General features: G+C 38.8%; 1 protein-coding gene across 2 annotated transcripts in view; it reads left to right on the top strand.

Annotated features, from left to right (window-relative positions):
- Positions 1–21398, top strand: part of CWC27 (CWC27 spliceosome associated cyclophilin) — a 224467-nt gene that overhangs the window by 19763 nt on the left and 183306 nt on the right. For both annotated transcript variants that reach the window (XM_007534137.2, XM_007534138.3), the window contains exons 5-7: positions 444–542; positions 4331–4434; positions 9387–9456. In XM_007534137.2, the coding sequence (XP_007534199.1) occupies positions 444–542; positions 4331–4434; positions 9387–9456 (273 nt within the window). The remainder of the gene's footprint in view (positions 1–443; positions 543–4330; positions 4435–9386; positions 9457–21398) is intronic.

The raw sequence follows: 21398 nt of genomic DNA, 5'->3' as shown, positions 1-21398 counted from the left end.
ACCCCCCTTTTTTAAATTCCCCATTCTTTTTCTGGTATTGACAGAGAGAAATAGTGAAAGGGAGGGAGAAAAAGAGACACCTGCAGCCCTGCTCCACTGCTTGTGAAGCTTCCGTCCTGTTGGGGGGGGACTGGGAGCTTCAATCCGTGTCCTTCCTCTTTGTAATGTGCATACTCTACCGCTGTGCAGTGCTGGGCCCTGCAGTGTTATACTTTTAATTTGTAATAAACACTGATACCAAGTATATTTCAAAAATTTCCAAAAAATGTTTATTGAAGGGTTAAACTCTTACCTGTGCTTTTCTCCTTAAAATGAAGTTGCTTTATTTCCATTGTGTAATACATATACTCTTTTATATAGTATGAAATTCTTTGATTTTGAATACTTTGTAAAGTCTACTTCTCTAATAATTAATGCAAGTAAAATTTTCTTTTATTGAATAGGTTACAGGGGATACAATATATAACATGTTGCGACTGACAGAAGTAGATATTGATAATGAAGAAAGACCACGAAATCCACACAAAATAAAAAGTTGTGAGGTAGGGAGATATTTATCATTGTAAAATACATCAGTTAATTTCTTATTGAAAATAAAATATTAGTATTTTTAAATTATCAGATGAATTTACACTAACTTGATATTAGAGTTCAATGTTTCTGTACACTTACATAGAAGCATACAGATTATTTACTTTATATTTTTATAAATCTCTTAACTTACTGTGTCCAAGCTTATAAAGCTTTGCCACTGCAGGTGGGGACTGAGGGTTTGAACCCCAGCCCTTGTGCACAGTAACAAGTGCTCTTAACTAGGTGTACCGAGATGTGGCTGCAGAGTTTCCTCATTTTTTCCTAAACCTTACCATTTTCCTATCAAGTGACTCTTCAAAGTCATGGATTTTTTTTTTTCTTAGTCCATTTCTTAGTTATTTATTTACTTAATTGTTTATTGCCATCAGGGTTATTACTAGAGCTTGGTGCTGGCTCTACACATCATGGCTTCTTAGCGGCCATTTCCCCTCCTGGTTTCTCTTTCTATTTTTTAGTTTTTATTTGACAGGCAAAGAGAAATTAAGAAGGGAGAGAGAGATAGAGAAGGAGAAAGACAGACAACTGCAGACCTGCTTCACCAGTTGTGAAGCATCCTCCCTATAGGTGGAGAGCGGGAGCTCTGACCTGGGTGCACCACCACCTGGCCCCGCCAAGTTCTCCATATTAAATTGAGAGCTTTGTGTTTCTTCAGATTTTATAACAATATATTTCCTAAAGCCTTTATTTTCTGGATCTGCAAAATGGAAGTGCTGGCTCGTCTTGATTTCCCATTCTTGGGGTTTTCCTAATTTTACCCATATTTTTGGTTTCTATTTTTGGCCAGCATGTGATGCTGGATTTTGCTTTGTATGTGAGTTGTGAGGAGGAGGTAGGAGCAGTTTTAAAGAAGTGAGATAGTATTATGGTATTATGGTGGCTAGTATCCCTTATAGAGTTGTAGTGGGGGGTGTGGAGCGGGGGACAACAGAAGAAGGGAGGATACTAGACCTCTTTCTCTTCACAGACTGATTCTGAAAAGTAGGAACTCTGCTGTGAGCTTCAGGTCACTGTTCTGTCCTATAGGCAGTCTGATTGTATTCACTAGGGTTTCTTTTTTTTTTTGTAAATATTTTTTTATTTATTATTTATTCTCTTTTGTTGCCCTTGTTGTTTTATTGTAGTTATGATTGATGTCGTTGTTGTTGGATAGGACAGAGAGGAATTGAGAGAAGAGGGGAAGGCAGAGAGGAGGAGAGAAAGATAGACACACCTGCAGACCTGCTTCACCGCTTGTGAAGCAACTCCCCTGCAGGTGGGGAGCTGGGGGCTCGAACCGGGATCCTTATGCTGGTCCTTGCGCTTAGAGCCACCTACACTTAACCCGCTGCTCTACCTCCGGACTCCCAGTTCACCAGGGTTTCTAATGGCAGCTGAGACACCTTAGAGTTTAGCTGACTTTTGGCTGCCACAGGGCACAATGTTCCATGCCCTGTCTCTCTCACATGGTTCCCTGGGATTCTTTCAAGAGCCTTTAACTTCTGCAGCTCTAAAACGCAGTCTCAAACTCCCTTTCGTAAGCCACTTGGTTCCTGAGCAGTTGCATGGGCCTTTTAAATCTGCCACATGGATTTAAAGTCACTGCAAATTTGGAGCCCACCAGAGCAGCGCAGTGCTGTGTTTCTGCTTGATACTTTCTCTCCTTCGCTTCCTCATTTTGCTGTCCACACACAACCATCAACCTTCAGATAGTGATGTTCCTTTCTTTACCAGAAATTCCACCTGTTCTCTGGTGAAATTCATTGATATATTTTGTAAAGAAGGAAGGAAGGAAGGGAGGGAGGGAAGGAGAGAGGAGAGAAAAGTTACAGAAAAGCAACAAAAAAAAAGTTTTCATGTTTGATTTAATGATATTTGTCTTGTTTTACATGAGTAAATGAAATAGATGTTAGAATACCACTCTATGTGATCATACTAGGAGCCTTAAACATTCAAGTTCTGTAGTTTACCAGCTAAGCCATTTCCTTGGCCACTAGAAATAATTTATTTATTTTTTTATCATTGTTGTGGTTTTATCACTGTTGTGGTTATTATTGTTGTTGTTATTAATGTTGTTTTTGGATAGGACAGAAAGAAATAGAGAGAGGAGGGGAAGACAGAGAGGGGAAGAGAAAGATAGACACCTGCAGATCTGCTTTACCGCTTGTGAAATGACTCTTCTGCAGGTGGGGAGCCAGAAGCTCAAACCAGGATTCTTATGCTGGTCCTTGAGCTTTGCATCATGTGCGTGCACTTAACCTGCTGTGCTACCGCCCGACCCCCGAAATAATTTCTCACTAAATGATTTTTCCTTGAAAATCTTGAATTAGAAGATGAGCTTAAGCGATCTGGGAGGTGGCACAGTGGATAAAGGGTTGGATTCTCAACCATGAGGTCCCGAATTCAATCTTTGGCAACACATGTACCAAAGTAATGCCTGGTTCTTTCTCTCTATCCTATCTTTCTCATTAATAAATAAATAAATTCTTAAAAAAAAAAACAGAAGATGTGCTTCAGCTGCTAATGCAGTAAAAGCGAAGTTTCAGTTATTATACTTTACCATGCATGAGGACCCAAGAAGAGGATATCCAGAAATCACTCCCATTCACTGTTGCAGCAAAATCAATAAAATACCTAGGAATAAACCTGACTAAAGAAGTGAAAGACTTGTATGCTGAAAACTATGAGTCACTACTCAAGGAAATAGGTATACACAAATCTTTTTGGATGAGTATGTTTGGTTCCTTAGGCTATATCCCCAGAAGAGGAATTGCAAGATCATAGGGTAGGTCCACTTCTAGGCTTCTGAGAGTTCCCCAGACTGCTCTCCACAGAGGCTGGACCAATTTACATTCCCACCAGCAGTGCAGGAGGGTTCCTTTGACCCCACAACCTCTCTGCTTTTCAACCTCTACCAAAAAAGAAAACAAGGTTCACTGGGAGCACAGAAATCCTATAAGTATTAAGTCTGGTGGTAAAACAAATAAACAAAACAGCAACAACTAAAACATTCCACTCCTAAGGGAATGTGAGAGGAATTCGAAAAACTTAGTAAAGTGAAGTGGCTTCGTAGGAGAGTTAACAGTCAGCTTCACTGAGAAATGACTTTAAAAAAAAAAAAAGCACTTGAGGGGCCGAGGATAGATAGTAAAATGGTTATGCAAATAGACTTTCATGTCTGAGACTCCTAAATCCCAGGTTCAATTCCCTGCACCATCAGAAGCCAGAGCTGAGCAGTGTGCTGGCAAAAAAAAAAAAAAAAAAAAAAAAGTAGCACTTGATTTGGAATCAAAACATTTAAGTTTGTCTCTCTGCCTATGTATTATTTATACTGTCTGTAATGTCTTTCTTTTTTGTTAAATGGGGTGAAATATGCTTTAGATATGATAGTGTGACCAACATATTTAAGAGAATCAATGGAGCCGTGTGGAAGCACTATAGATAGTATACATATCATTATACTGATTCTCTGGTTTTAATTTCTGTGACATTGAAAAATGAAACTAATATTTTGGTTCTTTTAAAATAATTTATTTATTATTGCATAGAAACAGAAAAATCGAGGGGGGAGGAGGAGACAGTGAGAGAAATATATAGTGCGACCTGCAGCCCTGCTTCACCACTTGTGAACCCTTTCCCCTGCAGGTGGGGACCAGGAGCTTGAACCTGGGTCCTTGTGCACTGTAATGTGTGCGCTCAACCAGGTATGTCACCTCTTGGCCTCCTGAAATTAATACTTCATAAATGTTTCTTTTCACAGGTTTTGTTTAATCCTTTCGATGACATCATTCCAAGAGAAATAAAAAAGCCAAAAAAAGAGAAACCAGAAGATGAAGTAAAGAAATTGAAACCCAAAGGCACAAAGTAATAATAGTAGAATATTTCTCAATTAAAAATTTTTGATATTCAAATAGTTATATAATTTAAATAAGCTAAAATGTACTATTTTACATGTCCATATGAAATCTGTCTTAATAGGAAAATACATTATAATCCATATAGCAATTATTTATGTAAATGGATCATAATTTTTTGTACATGTTTACCAATTAATATTTCTACTGTAAAGAACTTATACAGTAAAGTGTGAAGGACACAATGAGTGAATGCTTATATAATTTATTATTTTTTAACTCCTTTGTTTCTGGTACTATTAAGTGATTTTTAAAAAATAATTTATTTTTAAATTTTTAAAATATTTATTTTCTCTATTGTTGCTCTTGTTTTTTCATTGTTGTAGTTATTGTTGTTGTTATTGATGTCGCTGTTGTTAGATAGGACAGAGAGAAATGAAGAGAGAAGGGGAAGACAGAGAAGGAGAGAGAAAGATAGACACCTGCAGACCTGCTTCATCGCCTGTGAAGTGACTCCCCAGCAGGTGGGGAGCCAAGGGCTCGAACTGGGATTCTTATGCGCTCCTTGCACTTTGCACCACTTGCGCTTAACCCACTGCGCTACCGCCTGACTCCCTAAAATAAATCTTTTAAAGATATTTTTATTTATTTATTTGTTGGAGACAGAAATCGGAAGGAGGTGATATATATACATATATATACATACACACACACACACATATATATATATAGAGAGAGAGAGAACCTGCAGCACTGCTTTACTGTTCATTATAGTTTCCCCAGCAGTTGGGCAGAGGAAATTGAACCCAACTTCTTGTACATTATATTCTGTGCGTTGAATTGTGTGTGCTACCACCTGGCCCACTAAATGATTCTTTTTAACTTATTTATTCCAACTTTATTCATCTCCCCAATTTTCCGGTGTTACTAGGCACTGTGCATAGTATCTTATGGAACTTTCTATTTATTTATTTATTTATTTATTTATTTATTTATTTATTTATTTATTTTCCTCCAGGGTTATTGCTGGGCTCGGTGCCTGCACCATGAATCCACCGCTCCTGGAGGCCATTTTTCCCCCTTTTTGTTGCCCTAGTTGTTGCAGCCTCGTTGCGGTTATTATTGCCATTGTTGACGTTGCTTTGTTGTTGGATAGGACAGAGAGAAATGGAGAGAGGAGGGGAAGACAGAGAGAGAGAGGGGAGAGAAAGATAGACACCTGCAGACCTGCTTCACCGCCCGTGAAGCGACTCCCCTGCAGGTGGGGAGCCGGGGGCTTGAACTGGGATCCTTAGCTGGTCCCTGCGCTTTGTGCCACGTGCGCTTAACCCACTGCGCCACCGCCTGACTCCCGGAACTTTCTATTTTTAATCGCCACCAAAGGTAATGCTCCTGGAGGCCTTTTTCTCCACCCTACCCCCACTAAAATGATTCTTTTTTAAAAAATATTTTATTTTATTTATTTATTACCTTTTGTTGCCCTTGTTTTATTATTGTAGTTATTATTGTTATTGTTATTGATGTCATCGTTGTTGGATAGGACAGAGAGAAAGGGAGAGAGGAGGGGAAGACAGAGAGGGAGAGAGAAAGACAGACATCTGCAGACCTGCTTCACGGCTTCTGAAGCGACGCCAGTCCTTGCGCTTTTTGCCAGGTGGGCTTAACCCACTGCGCTACTGCCTGACTCCCTAAAATGATTCTTAAAAGCATTTCAAAACATAAAGCTGTGTATACATTCTTAATCATTTACAGTTTCCAAAAATAAAATTGTTTTTTAAAAATAAACTTAATGGAGACTGGTCTGTGGTGCACCTGGTTGAACACATATATTGCAATGTGCAAGGACTCAGGTTCAAGCACATGGTCCTAACCTGCAGGGCAAAAGCTTCATGAGCAGTGAACCAATGCTAAAAATCTCTCAGTCTACTCTCCCATACCCCACTTCTCTCTCTTTCCTCTTTTTTTCCTTTTTCTCCTCTTTCTCCTTTTTCTCCTCTTTCTTTCCTTTCTTCTTTCTCTCTCTCTTTCTCCCTATCTCGCCCTTCCCTTCCTTTCTCAAGTTCTGACTCTATCCAATAAATAATAAATAAAATAAACTACAGTGTTTTATGAATAATACTTTAAAATTATCTGCCTTTAAATATCAGATACGTTTATATTAGTATTATAGTTATTATGGAAATTTAAATTTCAAATTTACTTTTTTAAAAAAATGTAGCATCTGTATTAGGGATTTCATTGTACTTAAAAGTCTTAGGTTCAGACAGTCAGTCTTAAGTGTAATTCTGCCTAGCCTAGTTAGTAAGAAGCAAGTTTTATTAGTATTTTTGAGCTTCAATTTCCTCATACCATAAAATTGGAATTAAGTAGATAGAGAGTAAAGTGGTAGTATACCTTTGTATGTAACACATTACCGTGGTTCAAGCTGCTGGTCCCTATATGCAGGAAGTTTCACAAGCATGAAACAGTGCCGCAGGTGTCTCTCTCTCTCTCTTTCTCTCTCTTTTTTTCTACCCCTGTCCCCACAATTGCAAGGCTGCAAATGTTTCTGTCTCTCTCCCTTTCTATCTGTCCCTCCCTTCTCAATTTCTCTGTTTCTATCCAATAATAAATAAATACAATTTTTAAAAAGTTAACAGCCAAAAAATGGCCAGTGGGGTGCATGCATGAAACCCCAGCATAGCCATGGTGGTAATTAAAAATAAAATAAAATATTGAAAGAATATAACACCTGGATATTATAAAAATTAAATGGAAAGGATATGTGAAAACATAAAATAAAATATATCATAATAATAATACCTAAAAAATGTATAACACAGACCCATTTTTTTCTAAAGAATTTAAGTTGCTTCTATAAGCTGTCAGATACAAGCCAGGAATTTCTATAAGCAGTTGATCTTGTGGCAGGGTAACTTTTCACATAACTATATATTTGATCTTCTTTGTTTCATTTATTTTGAAAAGTTTATCTTCTCATGAAAACTCATAGTGTTCAGATGCGATATTTTATCACTGCAATTTACCTTGACAACAGGTTCAAAAGTTGGGTGCATTTGTATTGTTTTTAATTCATAGCAATTGTATTAGCTATGATGTAGTAGTTATTAGGCTTTGAAAAAATTCTGTGCTAAATCTAAGAGAGAAGTTTAATAACTTAGCTTCTTGGAATGCCCTTAGAGTTTAGGATAAAAGATGAATACTCAGCTTTTCCTGCTCAGGAACCATTTTTTAGTTAGGTTTATTGCATTTATTTATTTATTTATTTGACCAGGGTTATCAATAGAGTTTGGTGCCTGCATAGGAGTCCACTGCTCCTGGTAACCTTTTTTTTTTTTTTTTTTTTCCCTAGCCTCTCCCCCTTCCCTCCCTCATTTCCTTTCTTCCTTCTCCTTTTCTTCCCTTCCCTTCCCTTCCCTTCCCTTTCCTTTCCTTTCCTTTCTTTCTTCCCTCCCTCCCTTCCTTTCTTCTTCCTTCCTTTTTCCTTTTCCTTTTTTTTTTTTTTTTTAGAGACAGAAATAGGTAGTGGGAGGGAGAGAGAGAGAGAACACACAGCCTGCTGAGAGACAGAAATAGGTAGGGAGAGGGAGGGAGAGAGAGAGAGAGAACGAACACACAGCCTGCTCCAAGGACCCAGTTTAAGTCTCCTCTCTTGCCATCGTCACTGTGGTTATTGGTGCCACCACTATTCCTGGTGGGTTTTTCCCCACACCATACACCCTGCTTTCCTTTTTTGACAAAGCTGCACTACTTACTTCTACTTCTTCTACAGCCTATTTTAAAAATATTCAAAATATTTTTATAATTTGAGGGTTAAAGCAGAGGACCTAGTGGGGGTTGTATTGTTATGTAGAAAACTGAGAAATGTTATACATGTACAAACTTTTGTATTTACTGTACTGGAAAACGTTAAGTCCCCAATAAAGGGAAAAATGTTAAAAAAAGAAAGAAAGAAAGAAGAAAGAAAGAAAGAAAGAGGAAAAGCAGAGAACAAGGAGGAGAAAAGTAGACAGAAAGGTGGAAAAAGAGGCCATGGTTTGAAAAGCTTTCTCCACACATGCATGGACATTGTGCTTCCTTTGTCAGCTGTGCTAGTCCCCAGCCCCCTGGAGGATTACTTTTTTAAAAATATTTATTCCCTTTTGTTGCCCCCCCTTTTTTTTGCTGTAGTTATTTTTGCTTTTATTGATGTCTTCGTTGTTGAATAGGACAGAGAGAAATGGAGAGAAGAGGGGAAGACAAAGGGGGAGAGAAAGATAGACACCTGCAGACCTGCTTCACCACTGTGAAGCAACTTCCCTGCAAGTGGGGAGCCGGGGGCTTAAACCTGGATCCTTACACCGATGGTCCTTGCACCATGTGCACCTAACCTGCTGCACTATCACCCGACTCCCTCGGATTACTTTAAAAATATTAAGACAAGCTAGTAGTATAACTCATCTGGACAGTGCATCTGCTTTGTCATGAGTGCTAGTCTTCACAGTATTGGGGAAAGCTTTTATGCTGGGATCTCTTTTCTTTTCCTCTCTATCTGAAAAAAAATTAGATTATGTTGGTGAAGCTGCAGTGATGACAGGACAAAAAATATTAAGACATCTTAGCAAACACTCATTTGTTGTCATTCATTAGTAAATTTTATGGTAGTGCTCAAGATGAACTTTGGTTATTTATTTAGTCCAATGTAGGAACCATCTATGGCCTCAGACCAAAGCTATAAAAATAATAGATTTTTATATTATAAATATTTATTTTATAAATCTATTATAAAAATAATAGATTTCTGCTAAAAATAATAGATTTTATGGATTTTCTGCTGAATGCTAAGCAATATTATTTGTGTGTTTTTTTAAAATAGTGTTTCTTCTTGTAAATGCTGTTCTGTTAGTTTGAAAACAGGAAATTTGTAAGTTTTGTTAAACCTTCTAGTTTTCATTCTCTTTCCCCTTCTCACTTACTGTTTAGAAATTTTAGCTTGCTTTCCTTTGGAGAGGAAGCTGAAGAAGAAGAAGAGGAAGTAAATCGAGTTAGCCAAGTAAGACACTAAGTTTTCTTTGTTCTAAATAATGAAAGAATTAGGATCAACATCTTATTCATTTTTGTATCTCCTGCTATCCCTGGTACAGTTTACTTTACATGATACATATTCAATAAGTATTACTTAAATAATTGGCAAAATGACTTATGATTAATAATACTGATAAAATCTGAAATGATTTGCCTTCCCAAATTGTAGTTTTATTTTGTGTGTGTGGGGGGAGGGGACTGACATTTTTTTCCTAGCATTTTTTTAATCAGTTATAACTAGAGTTAATGAATGATTTTGTGCTTTAGATTTTGTTATTCAACTAGTTTGCTAGATAAAAATTATTGTTATCATTGTTATAGTAGTGATAGATAAAAATTTTTATAATGTAGTATCCTGCATGCTGAAACTGACTTAAATGTGTATTTCCATTACCCTTATCTTTATTTCTTTATCCAAATGTTACCCTCGTCATCTGATGTGGCTTTGGTTAGTTACTGTTGGGTCTATAGTAAATATTCTACTTCAACCATTAGACTGAATTAAAATGGGAAATTATAAGACTGCATATGCAGTGTGCATAAAGCCTTGAACCCTGCAGTGTAACGTCCCAAGTATGATCCATCAGCATAGCATGTGCTAGAGGGACATTCTGATTGTCTTGCTCTCTTATAAATACATACATATCTCAAAAGAAAGTTTTTTTTTTAAAAAAAGATTTTATTTATTTATTAATGAGAAACATAGGAGGAAAGAGAAAGAGCCAGACATCACTCAGGTACATGTGCTGCCGGGGATTGAACTCAGGACCTCATGCTTGAAAGTCCTATGCTTTATCCACTGCACTACCTCCCTGACCCCAAAAAAAAGTTAGAAAGGTTATCTTGTTCATAATTTTTTCCTCACTGTCAATAATAACTTGAATGATCTTGTAAGCTGGAGTCCTGAGCTCTGGGAGATGAGGCTACATGTCCTTTCTGTGCTTTCATGCCTCATCTAGAATTGCCTCTGGGAAACATTTTTACTTCTTTTACTTTTAGTTGTTCATTTTTACTTTATCAAAAGTAATGAAAAAGCACTCTGTCCCCATGATATTATATTTATTTATTATATATATTTTATATATTGTCTCATTTTCCCCCCTATGGTTCTGCCATCTCTTCTTTTTTATATATATTTATTTATTTTCCCCTTTTGTTGCTCTTGTTCTTTTTTTTTGTTGTTATTATTGTAGTTATTATTGTTGCTATTGATGTCGTCGTTGTTAGATAGGACAGAGAGAAATGGAGAGAGGAAGGGAAGACAGAGAGGGGGAGAGAAAGATAGACACCTGCAGACCTGCTTCACCTCCTGTGAAGCAACTCCCCTGCAGGTGGGGAGCCGGGGGCTCGAACCAAGATCCTTAAGCTCAACCTTGTGCTTCGCTCCACATGCGCTTAACCCCCTGTGCTACTGCCTGACTCTTCTGATATTCTACTTATTTTTTAAAAATGTATTTATAGGGGGCTGGATGGTGGCATACCTGTTAGAGCCAACATGTTATAATGAGCTAGGACCCGGGTTAAAGCTTCTCCAGCTGTGAAGCAGTGCTGCAGGTGTTTCTTTCTCCCTCCCCCTCTCTCTCTCTCTGTCTCCCCTTTCCTTATCAATTTTGCTGTCTCTATTGAAATAAATGAATAAAATGATAAAAAAAATTTATTTCTATTCAATTTTATCAGACAGAAATAAACCAGAGTGTCTGTCAGCTCCTGCATATATGCTGCTGGAGATTGAATTTAGGGCCTCACATATTGCAAACCCTGTAGTCTGCCACTGAAATATCTTCGTGGTCCTAGGACCTAAGTCATCTTCTTTTAATTGTCGTGTGGTATTCATCATTCAAATGTGTGCTTTCTTTGTCAGAATGAAAGATTGGCTTCATGCTTATATGCCTGTCTGTGGATTTATTTGCAAATGGGGAAAATGATGAATATAGATCTGGTTATTGCCAGGATTCCCTTTCACTGATGCTTTCTTTCTAAAGATGCCAACTCTTCTTGCATATTGCTGCCTTCCTCGCAGTCCACCAGCCCCCCCCCATTCAGTATTTCCTTTTGCTTGAATTGCGCTTTCTCCTTAAACTAGTTATCATTATTTTTCATTTTGCTTTTCCTTTGATATTTAGCTCCACTATCACTTCCTGATGACCTCTATACTCTTTCACCAAAATTCCATTCCAACTTAGCTAGGTACCCCCTTTCTTTGTGGTTATCTTAGACCATCAAAGCATATACTCTCCTTCACTGGGATGATGTTTCTATCTGAAACATGTGTTAAATATCTACTTCCTATAATCTCTATTTTCTATAACAGCCATGCAGTGTAGATGATACTATTCCCATTCTACAAATGAAGAGATCAGTACTCAAATTAGTCACTTGTCCAAGACCATGCATGTAATCACGGCATCAGAATTTTGAATTGAGGTGTTTATAGCTGTAGTCTCTAATAAGATTGTCAATGGTACAAAAGCTGTTTCTTTAAGGTGAAACAATCCAGAAGGCCAGCAAGAAATATTACAGTGGGACAGCATTTTGGTATGAAACACAGCTCAGTGAAGTTGGCCCGTGTTCATCCTTAGCTTTTGTAGCATCCTTGGTATTTGGATTGGAGCGCAAGTATTAAACAAGTTTTCCTGTTAGTCTTTTTGTTGCATTAAATTTCAAGGCTAAAGTTTGTTCCCAGACCTGTTGAGGTTGACTGCATTAGGAAATTAATACAACGTTTTTCTGTTTGTAATAAATAGCATATGCTTTTTTTCCTTTTCCCACCAGGGTTATTTCTGGTACTTGGTGCTGGCACTACGAATTCACTACTCCTGGCAGCTGTTTTTTCTTTTCTTTTCTTTTCTTTTCTTTTCTTTTCTTTTCTTTCTTTTTTCTTTTTTTCTGTTTTAATTTTAGATGACAGAGAGGTATTGAGAAGGGAGAGCAAGATAGAGGAGAAGAGAGAAAGGGAGAGACACCTGCAGACCCATTTCACTGCTGATGAATCGTCACCTCTATAGGTGGGGTGTGGGGACTCAAACCCAGGTCCTTGAGCATAGTAACGTGGGTGCTTTTTTTTTTTTTTCCTGCTGCTTACTGTTGCTGAGTTAAAATGTTCTTTGTGCAGGGGCCGGGTGGTAGTGCACCTGGTTGAGCTCACATGTTATATTGCGCAAGGACCCATGTTCGAGCCCCTGGTTCCTACCTGCAGAGGGAAAGCTTTATGAGTGTTGAAGCAGGATTGCAGGTGTCTCTCTGTCTCTCTCAATATTTCTCCACTCATCTCAATTTCTTGCTGTCTCTATCCAGTAAAAATAAAGATAATAAAAAAAGTGGTCCGGAAGGTGGCACACTGGTTAGGGCACTGGACTCTCAAGCGTGAGGTTCCGAGTTCAATCCCAGGCAGCACATGTAATAGAGTGATGTCTAGTTCTTTCTCTCTCTATCCTATCATTTCTCATGAATAAATAAATAAAATATTAAAATAATAATAATAAAAATCATAAAAAAAGATTCTGAAACAAACCAAAAAAGTGTTCTTTGTAACTTCTCCTGAGTATCGTGAACTTGATACTACAAAAGCAATTTGTATTTGCCACAAGGCTGAAATTTTGTTAAATGATATGAGCACAGAGATGCAAATTCTTAAATGTGAAAAACACTTCAAGTAATAGAAAGGCTAAGTACATTTTTTCCTAAAAAAAAAAAAAAGTACAATCCACAGTTCATCATCAAGTTAAAATTGTAATTTTAGTATTGTGTCATATTTCTCTCAACTGAGTTTTTGCAACTACCAGATATCTCTTATTTGATTCTCAAGTCTCTGTCTCTAGATTGACTTACTCCTCTACAGTTGCTCACTAGGGCAGTTCCCTGTTTGAATATTTAGCTAGTTACCCAACCTCTGGCCAAAGCATACATCTTTATTTTTACTTTCTAAACTTTAGTGACATCCCTTTCTACTCATGGGTCAGTGTTCTGTAAAGAATTTTAGTTTACTTTTCAGTATTTTCATTCATTTCTTTCTTAACAAATATTTTAAAACTCTATTTTATTTGACATAACAAAGAGAAATGGAGGGAGACGGGGGAAAAAACACACCTATAGCACTGCTTCACCACTTAAGCAAATTGCAACTGGGGCTTGAACCCGGTTCCTTGAGCATGAATGGTAAATACAATAGTTTGTACATGCATAACATTTCTCAGTTTTCCATATAACAATACAACCCCACTAGTCCTCTGTCATCCTTCTTGGACTTGTATTCTCCCCACCCACCCTCTCAGAGTCTTTTACTTTGGTGCAAGATTCTTTAGTTCTGAAATTTTCCTTGTATATTCCCTTACCCACCAGTTGCACTTGACTATAAATTTTTCATTGATGTTTTATCTCAAATTATATGTGTTTATTTTAGTATTTATTTATTTATTCATAAAATGGAAACACTGGCGAGACCATAGGATACGAGGGGTACAATTCTCACCACCAGAACTCTGTATCCCATCCCCTCCCCTGATACCTTTCCTATTCTCTAACCCTCTGAGAGTATGGACCCAGGGTCATTATGAGTACAGAAGGTGGAAGGTCTGGCTTCTTTAATTGCTTCCCTGCTGAACATGGGCGTTGACAGGTCGATCTATACTCCCAGCCTGTCTCTTTCTTTAGTGGGGTAGGGCTCTGGGGAAGCAGGTCTTCAGGACACATTGGTGGGGTTGTCTGCCCAGGGAGGTCCAGTTGGCATCATGTTACCATCTGGAACCTGGTGGCTGAAAAAGTGTTAATATATAAAGCCATACATATTGTTCATTAATCATGAATCTAAAGGCTGGAATATTGCAGATGAATATTTGGGGTCTCCATTTTGGAAATAGCTAGTAGGTCTATTTTAGGTATATTCCAAAGGATCTATGACTTTATTAGTTTTTGCCTGAGCCTGACCTCTGATATGCAGGTACATCCAAGTTATTGTCTGGGGAGATAATGCCATGGCTGGATAAAGGGCTAGAAAGCTGGCTCAGGGAAGAGAGTAGCTCCCAAATTATATATTTTAAAGTTAGTTTTGCTACTAACCTTCATTATCCTTCCTGTTTGGTCTTTTTCTTGAAATAGATTTCTGGTCTGAAGTTTCTATCTCCTTTCTCATCATTTTCTTCAGTTTGTTACTATAAGAACAGTCTGAAACCTTAGGAAGATGATAGTTACTCTCTGTTGAATGTAGATATATGTTCAGTTACTTGGTCTATTATTTCAGGTCTCTATTTTCATGACTTCTCCTTGCCAACTCTATCCTTATCTTAATACTTCTTGAACTGCCTTGCTTATATTAATAAAAATATTCACTTGTGTGTATATGTACATATTTCTAAATCGGCATCTATTATTATCATTTAAAAATTATTTGTTGAGGAGTTAATAGCTTACAGTATAGTTTTTGACACATGGCTACAGTTTCTCATGTCCCCATGTTCATCCATCTCAGTTTATGTACCCCTTCACCATCATGCATCAGGACCCCAAAACCACTCACTCTCTGTCTCACAGAGTCCTTTGCTTTGGTGCAATACACCAAACCGAGTCTAAGTTTTACTTTGTGTTTTCCCTCTCAGTCCTTTCTTAAGTTCTGTCTATGAGTGAGGTCATCCCATATTCATACTTTCTTTTTGGTTTATCTCACTTAACATGAATCCTTCAAGCTCCATCGAAGATGAAGTGTTGTTTTCGCTGGGCTATGTTGTTTTCGCTGGGCTGGCTTCACAAGTGGGTAACAGATGACCAGGGACTCATGGTTGAGCTGTAGGCAGTATCTCTTTATTCATTCAGGACGCAGCCCAATCTAAGCCAAGCTAAGCTAAACTCAAGATACTCTAAAACTCACAATGCTGTCTTTATATATACTTGCCAAGTAGGGTGGAAACAGGATGTGACATAGAGAGGGTGGAGAGAAAAGTGACTGGCGAAAATCAGAGTGTGACAAGGAGGGGGTGGAGCAGGCAAGAATCCTATCACTGAATCACCAATGCCCTGGAGGGAGGGTGGTACTTGTTAACAGTGGTTATGTAAATAGAAAGAAGTGGTTATGTAAATAGAGTAGTGTTAAGCAGGGGGGATTTAAACCAAATGAAACAGAAGGGGTCTCATGCATACCAACAATTCCTCCTTTCTTTTTAACTAATGGCCATTGTGGGGCGAACAGAAACCTATATCGTACAGGCGTTTTCAAAAGAACTGGCATAAGACATGGAAAACAAAATAGGCGAGCAGCAATAACCAGTGTGATGCCAAGGGGAGCTTTTCTTGCCTCAAAGGGCAAGGCCTAGCAGGCGAAAGGGCATTTCTTGCCTCTGGGAGTGCTTCATGCCTCTGGGGGCATATCTTGCCTCAAAGGGCGTTTCCTGCCTCTGTGGGCATCTCTTGCCTCTTGGGGCGCTTCATGCCTCTGTGGGCATAACCTAATAAGGAGGGGGAGTTTTCTGCCTCTGGGGAAGAGCCTGCAGGCGAGGGGACATGGTCTATAAAGTCTCAAGGCAGTTGGCTGAAGTTAGTCTTTGAGAAACACAGCAGCGTGTGCCAGTAAGTCCGATGGAGGTGTCAGTCCAAAGTAGCTAACCACAGAAGAAAATGCCAGAGGATGAAACGCTGCACGTCTGTCTCGATGGGGAATGTCGGCCACCAGAATTCTGCTTTTCTGTAGAGAGTGAGCTTTGGAGTCTGTGAATCTGTTTCTTCAGGTTGTGCCAGGTCACATCATTGGTTTCCGGGGGCGATGTCAGAGAACAGGGGTCCAAATGGATTTCCAGAAATTTTCATTTGAGTAGATGCTTTTTCATGTGAAGACTTGACAGCTGAAATTCACTTACTTGTCAAACAAAACTTGTAGCAGATTAGAAGTTTACTATAATTGATAACTCCATTATAATTGGAAGTCCTTTCTAGTATGATTTTAAGGTTGTTTAAACAGTTTAAACTCAATAAAATGTGGAAAGGTAAACAGAAGAACCATGGTTAAAAGCCTCAGGCATGAGAATAATTAACATAATCATTGCACTATCTGCCCCACCCATAACTCATACAGTTTTCAAGATTAAACATTTCAGATTCATGTCAAGACTTAAAAGAGAAATCAAAGGAGGGAAAAAACAAATTTTTGGATTGTTTCTGGATGTCTCTAGAAATCATGGCTGCGTCCAGCATTTTTTTTTTTAAATCAATGTCAAACAAAAATTCAGTCATGCAAATCATTCTCTTATGAAAAGCAACTTGAACTAGATTATCAAGATCTCACCATGTAGGATTAAGAGTCCCCGGAGGGCGACCTAGTCCAAAAAGCTCCTCAAAATTCCATTTAGGGTGCTTCTGACTGTTCCTGCTGGATTGCTTCAGGCACCCATTTTTAAAAATGTCATCCCATCAAAGAAAGAATCCAATCAGGAGAGTAGAACTAACCACGTGTCTCCATACTTGGGAACTGCCAGGGTACTGGAGAATGCTCCTCAAACTAGAGTAGTCCTTATCCATGGGAAACATTCGAGAAGAAGTCCACAAAGTCCCAGGGGAAATCCCCATGCATATCCCAAGGTCTACGATCACGGTCATAAAGAATCAAACTGTGGCCCGGAGCAAAATGTAGTCCTTTTCCTCAGGAAACATGGGAGAGGGAATCCAGAAATTCCAAGGAGAAATCTCCATGCATCTCCCAAGCTCTATGATCCCGGTCATAAGAAACCAAAGTTCCCGGTCAGGGAACCAAAGTGTGGCCCAGAGTAAAATGTTCCAGAGACAGAGTAACTGTCTCATGATGAAACAGTAGAGGCTTTGGCAAACCTCTTCATAAGTAGAAGAGAGGACCATAGTGCATAGGTAGGCAAAGTCTTCACTTATCTGGGAGTTGCGCAGGTCCAGCCCACGTTGTAGCGCCATATGTTGTTTTCGACGGGTTATGTTGTTTTCGATGGGTTATGTTGTTTTCGCCAGGCTGGCTTCACAGGCGGGTAACAGACGACCAGGGACTCATGGTTGAGCTGTAGGCAGTATCTCTTTATTCATTCAGGACGCAGCCCAATCTAAGCCAAGCTAAGCTAAACTCAAGGTACTCTAAAACTCACAATGCTGTCTTTATATATACTTGCCAAGTAGGGTGGAAACAGGATGTGACATAGAGAGGGTGGAAAGAAAAGTGACTGGCGAAAATCAGAGTGTGACAAGGAGGGGGTGGAGCAGGCGAGAATCCTATCACTGAATCACCAATGCCCTGGAGGGAGGGTGGTACTTGTTAACAGTGGTTATGTAAATAGAATGAAGTGGTTATGTAAATAGAGTAGTGTTAAGCAGGGGGGATTTAAACCAAATGAAACAGAAGGGGTCTCATGCATACCAACAATGAAGTGAAACAAATGACTTCATTTTTAACAGCTAAATACTATTCCACTTTGTATATGTACTATAACTTTCACAGCCAGTTATCTGTGGTCGTTTTCAAATGTGGGCTATTATAAATCATGCTACTATCAACATAGTTATACATAAACTTCTTTGTATTTGCTGATTTTGGATATATTCCTAAGAGAAGAGTTCCTAGGGTAGGTCCATTTCTAGGATTCTGAGAACTCTCCAGGCTGTTCTCCACAAGGATTAGACCAATTCTCATTCCTACCAGCAGTGTAAACAGGTATATCTTTCGTTTAAAATAGATACTATGTCTACAGTCCAGTTTCATTTACCCTGTGGTTAACAACTATGTTGACTGGCTATTTTCAAGTTGGATGAAATAGATGTTGTTGCCTACAAGAACTGTACCAGCCTTTTAAAGAGTGACTTTATACAAATGTGGACATTAGTTTCAATAAACTTTGTTTTAATAATTTTGTTTAAAAAAAGGAAGGGTTCCCCTGCTTCCATAACCTCTCCAGCATTTGTTGTTGCTGTCCTTTCTTTTTTTATTTTATTTTTTTATTTAGGAAAGGATTAATTAACAACACCATAGGGTAGAAGGGGTACAATTCCACACAATTCCCACCACCCAATCTCCATTTCCCACCCCCACCCCTGATAGCTTTCCCATTCTCTATCCCTCTGGGAACATGGACCCAGGGTCATTGTGGGTTGCAGAAGGTAGAAGGTCTGGCTTCTGTAATTGCTTCCCCGCTGAACATGGGCGTTGACTGGTCGGTCCATACTCCCAGTCTGCCTCTCTCTTTTCCTAGTAGGGTGGGTCTCTGGGGGAGCTGAGCTCCAGGACACATTGGTGGGGTCTTCAGTCTAGGGAAGCCTGGCCGGCATCCTGATGACATCTGGAACCTGGTGACTGAAAACAGAGTCAATATATGAAGCCAAACAAATTGTAGAGCAATCATGGACCCAAAGCTTGCAATAGAGGAGAGGAAGTGGTAGGGGGGTACTCACTGCAGACTCTAGTGTACTTCTGCTTTCAGGCATATATTTTGCAGTAGTTTATGGATACGTGTGAACATATGCTCTCTCTCACAGAAACTGGTGTATATCTAGGTTTTGGGACTTTGTTAGAAAGTGAACCACCTGAGATGAAATTAGAGTGTACTATGAAAGGAAAGGTCTCACCCGAGTAATGAAGCTGAAGGGTTGTCATTCCATACGTGAAGTCTCTGGACACAGTCTGGAGTGAAGCATGTTGAGGTGGCAATCGTTGTGTTGGTTAGGTTGTGATCGGCAGATGCAATATTATTTGATATGGATTGGGACAGGCATACGGGAAAGTGGGCCCTATCCAAGGGTTCCAGGACTGGGGGAAGTAGAGGCTCCATAGTGGAGATGTGAGGTTCCTGTTGTCTTAGGGTTCAAAAAGACAATTGATAGTTAATGTTATCATCACATTATTTGGTAATTGGGTTAACTTTGAAAAGTCCTTTTGTTATGGTTTGCTGTACAATATCCAGTATCTTGTATATAGCTGTGCTATTGGTTGCTTCTGATCTACTTGGTCTAGGCTTTTGAGAGAGTCTGCATATCAATTACACAGCCTATATATTGAAAAGAATCAGTTTGTGTTTTGAAAAACTTCGAGACATACAATTAATTATCCCCCTCTCGTATAGTGATTTATATGACTACATTTTACTAGGAGTGTACATAAACACCATTCCCACCACCAAAAGACTGTGACCCATCCCTCCCACCCACTCTCACCCCCCACTTGCCCAGAAAGCTGTATGTCTACTCCTCACCACAGGGTTTTTACTTTGGTGCCCTACTTACTATTTGGTCAGGTCCTGCTTTTAGTTTCCCTTTCAGATCTTCTTGCTCAACTTCTGTTGATGAGTGGGATCATCCCGTACTCATCTTTATCTTTCTAACTTAGCTCACTTAACATAATTCCTTCTAGCTCTGTCCAAGATGGGTCAGAGAAGGTGGGTTCATTGTTCTTGATAGCTGCATAGTATTCCATTATGTATATATACCACAGCTTTCTCAGCCACTCATCTGTTGTTGGGCACCTGGGTTGCTTCCAGGTTTTAACTATTATGAATTGTACTGCTACGAACATAGGAGTACACACCTCTTTTTGGTTGGGTGTTATGGAGTCCTTGGGCTATAAGCCCAGGAGAGGAATTACTGGATCATATGGAAGGTCTATGTCTAGCCTTCTGAGAGTTTTCCAGACTGCTCTCCACAGAGGCTGTACCAATTTACATTCCCACCAGCAATGTAAAAGGGTTCCTCTGTCCCCACAACCTCTCCAGCATTTGTTGCAGCTGTCCTTTTTGATGTATGCCATTCTTACAGGAGTGAGGTGGTATCTTAGTGTTGTCTTAATTTGCATTTCTCTGACAATCAGTGACCTAGAGCAGTTTTTCATATGTTTGTTAGCCTTTTGGATCTCCTCTGAGGTGAATGTTTTGTTCATATCCTCTGCCCATTTTTGGATGGGGACATTTGCTTTTTTGGTACTAAGTTTGCTGAGCTCTTTATATATTTTGGTGATGAGTTTCTTGTCTGATGTCTGGCATGTGAAGATCTTCTCCCATTCTGTGAGGGGTCTCTCTGTTTGTTTAATAGTTTCTTTGGATGTGCAGAAGCTTTTCAATTTGATGTAGTCCCATTGGTTTGTTTCTGCTTTAGTCTTCCTTGCAATTGGGTTTGATTCATCAAAGATGTCCTTGAGGTGTAGGTGGGAAACTGTTTTACCAATGTTTTCCTCTAAGTATTTGATTGTTTCTGGTGAGATAAAGTGGTTCAATTTTATTCTTCTGCATGTTGCAACCCAGTTTTCCCAGCTCCATTTATCGAAGAGAGCATCCTTTTTCCATTTAATCCTTTGGGCCCCATTATCAAAGATTAGATGTCCATAGTTGTGGGGATTTATTTCTGGGCTTTCAATTCTGTTCCACTGGTCTGTGTGCCTATTTTTGTTCCAGTACCATGCTGTTTTGATGATGATGGCTTTATAATATAGTTTAAGGTCTGGGAGTGTGATACCTCCATTTCTGTTTCTTTTCCTTAAGACGGTCTTGGCAATTCCAGGTGTTTTCAGGTTCCAGATAAATGATTGTAGTGTTTGTTCTATTCTCTTAAAGAAGCTTGGTGGAACTTTTATGGGTATTGCATTAAATTTGTATATGGCTCTGGGGAGAATATTCATTTTGATATTTATTCTTCCAATCCATGAGCATGGGATATCTTTCCATTTCTTGGTATCAGTTTCTATCTCCTTGAGTAGTGACTCATAGTTTTCAGTATATAAGTCTTTCACTTCTTTGTTCAACTTTATTCCTAGGTTTTGATTGATTCTGGTGAAACAGTAAATGGGTGTGATTTTTGGATGTCTTCTTCTTCAGATTTAGTGTTTGCATTAAGAAATGCTACTGATTTTTGTACATTGATTTTGTAGCCTGATACCTTGCTATATTGCCTTATAACTTCCAGTAATTTTCTGCTGGATTCTTTAGGTTTTTC

This window comes from Erinaceus europaeus, chromosome 5 (assembly GCF_950295315.1).
Source record: "Erinaceus europaeus chromosome 5, mEriEur2.1, whole genome shotgun sequence".
NCBI lineage: Eukaryota > Metazoa > Chordata > Mammalia > Eulipotyphla > Erinaceidae > Erinaceus > Erinaceus europaeus.
The sequence above is the reverse complement of the archived record's forward strand: the minus strand, read 5'-3'. Positions and strand labels throughout refer to the sequence as shown.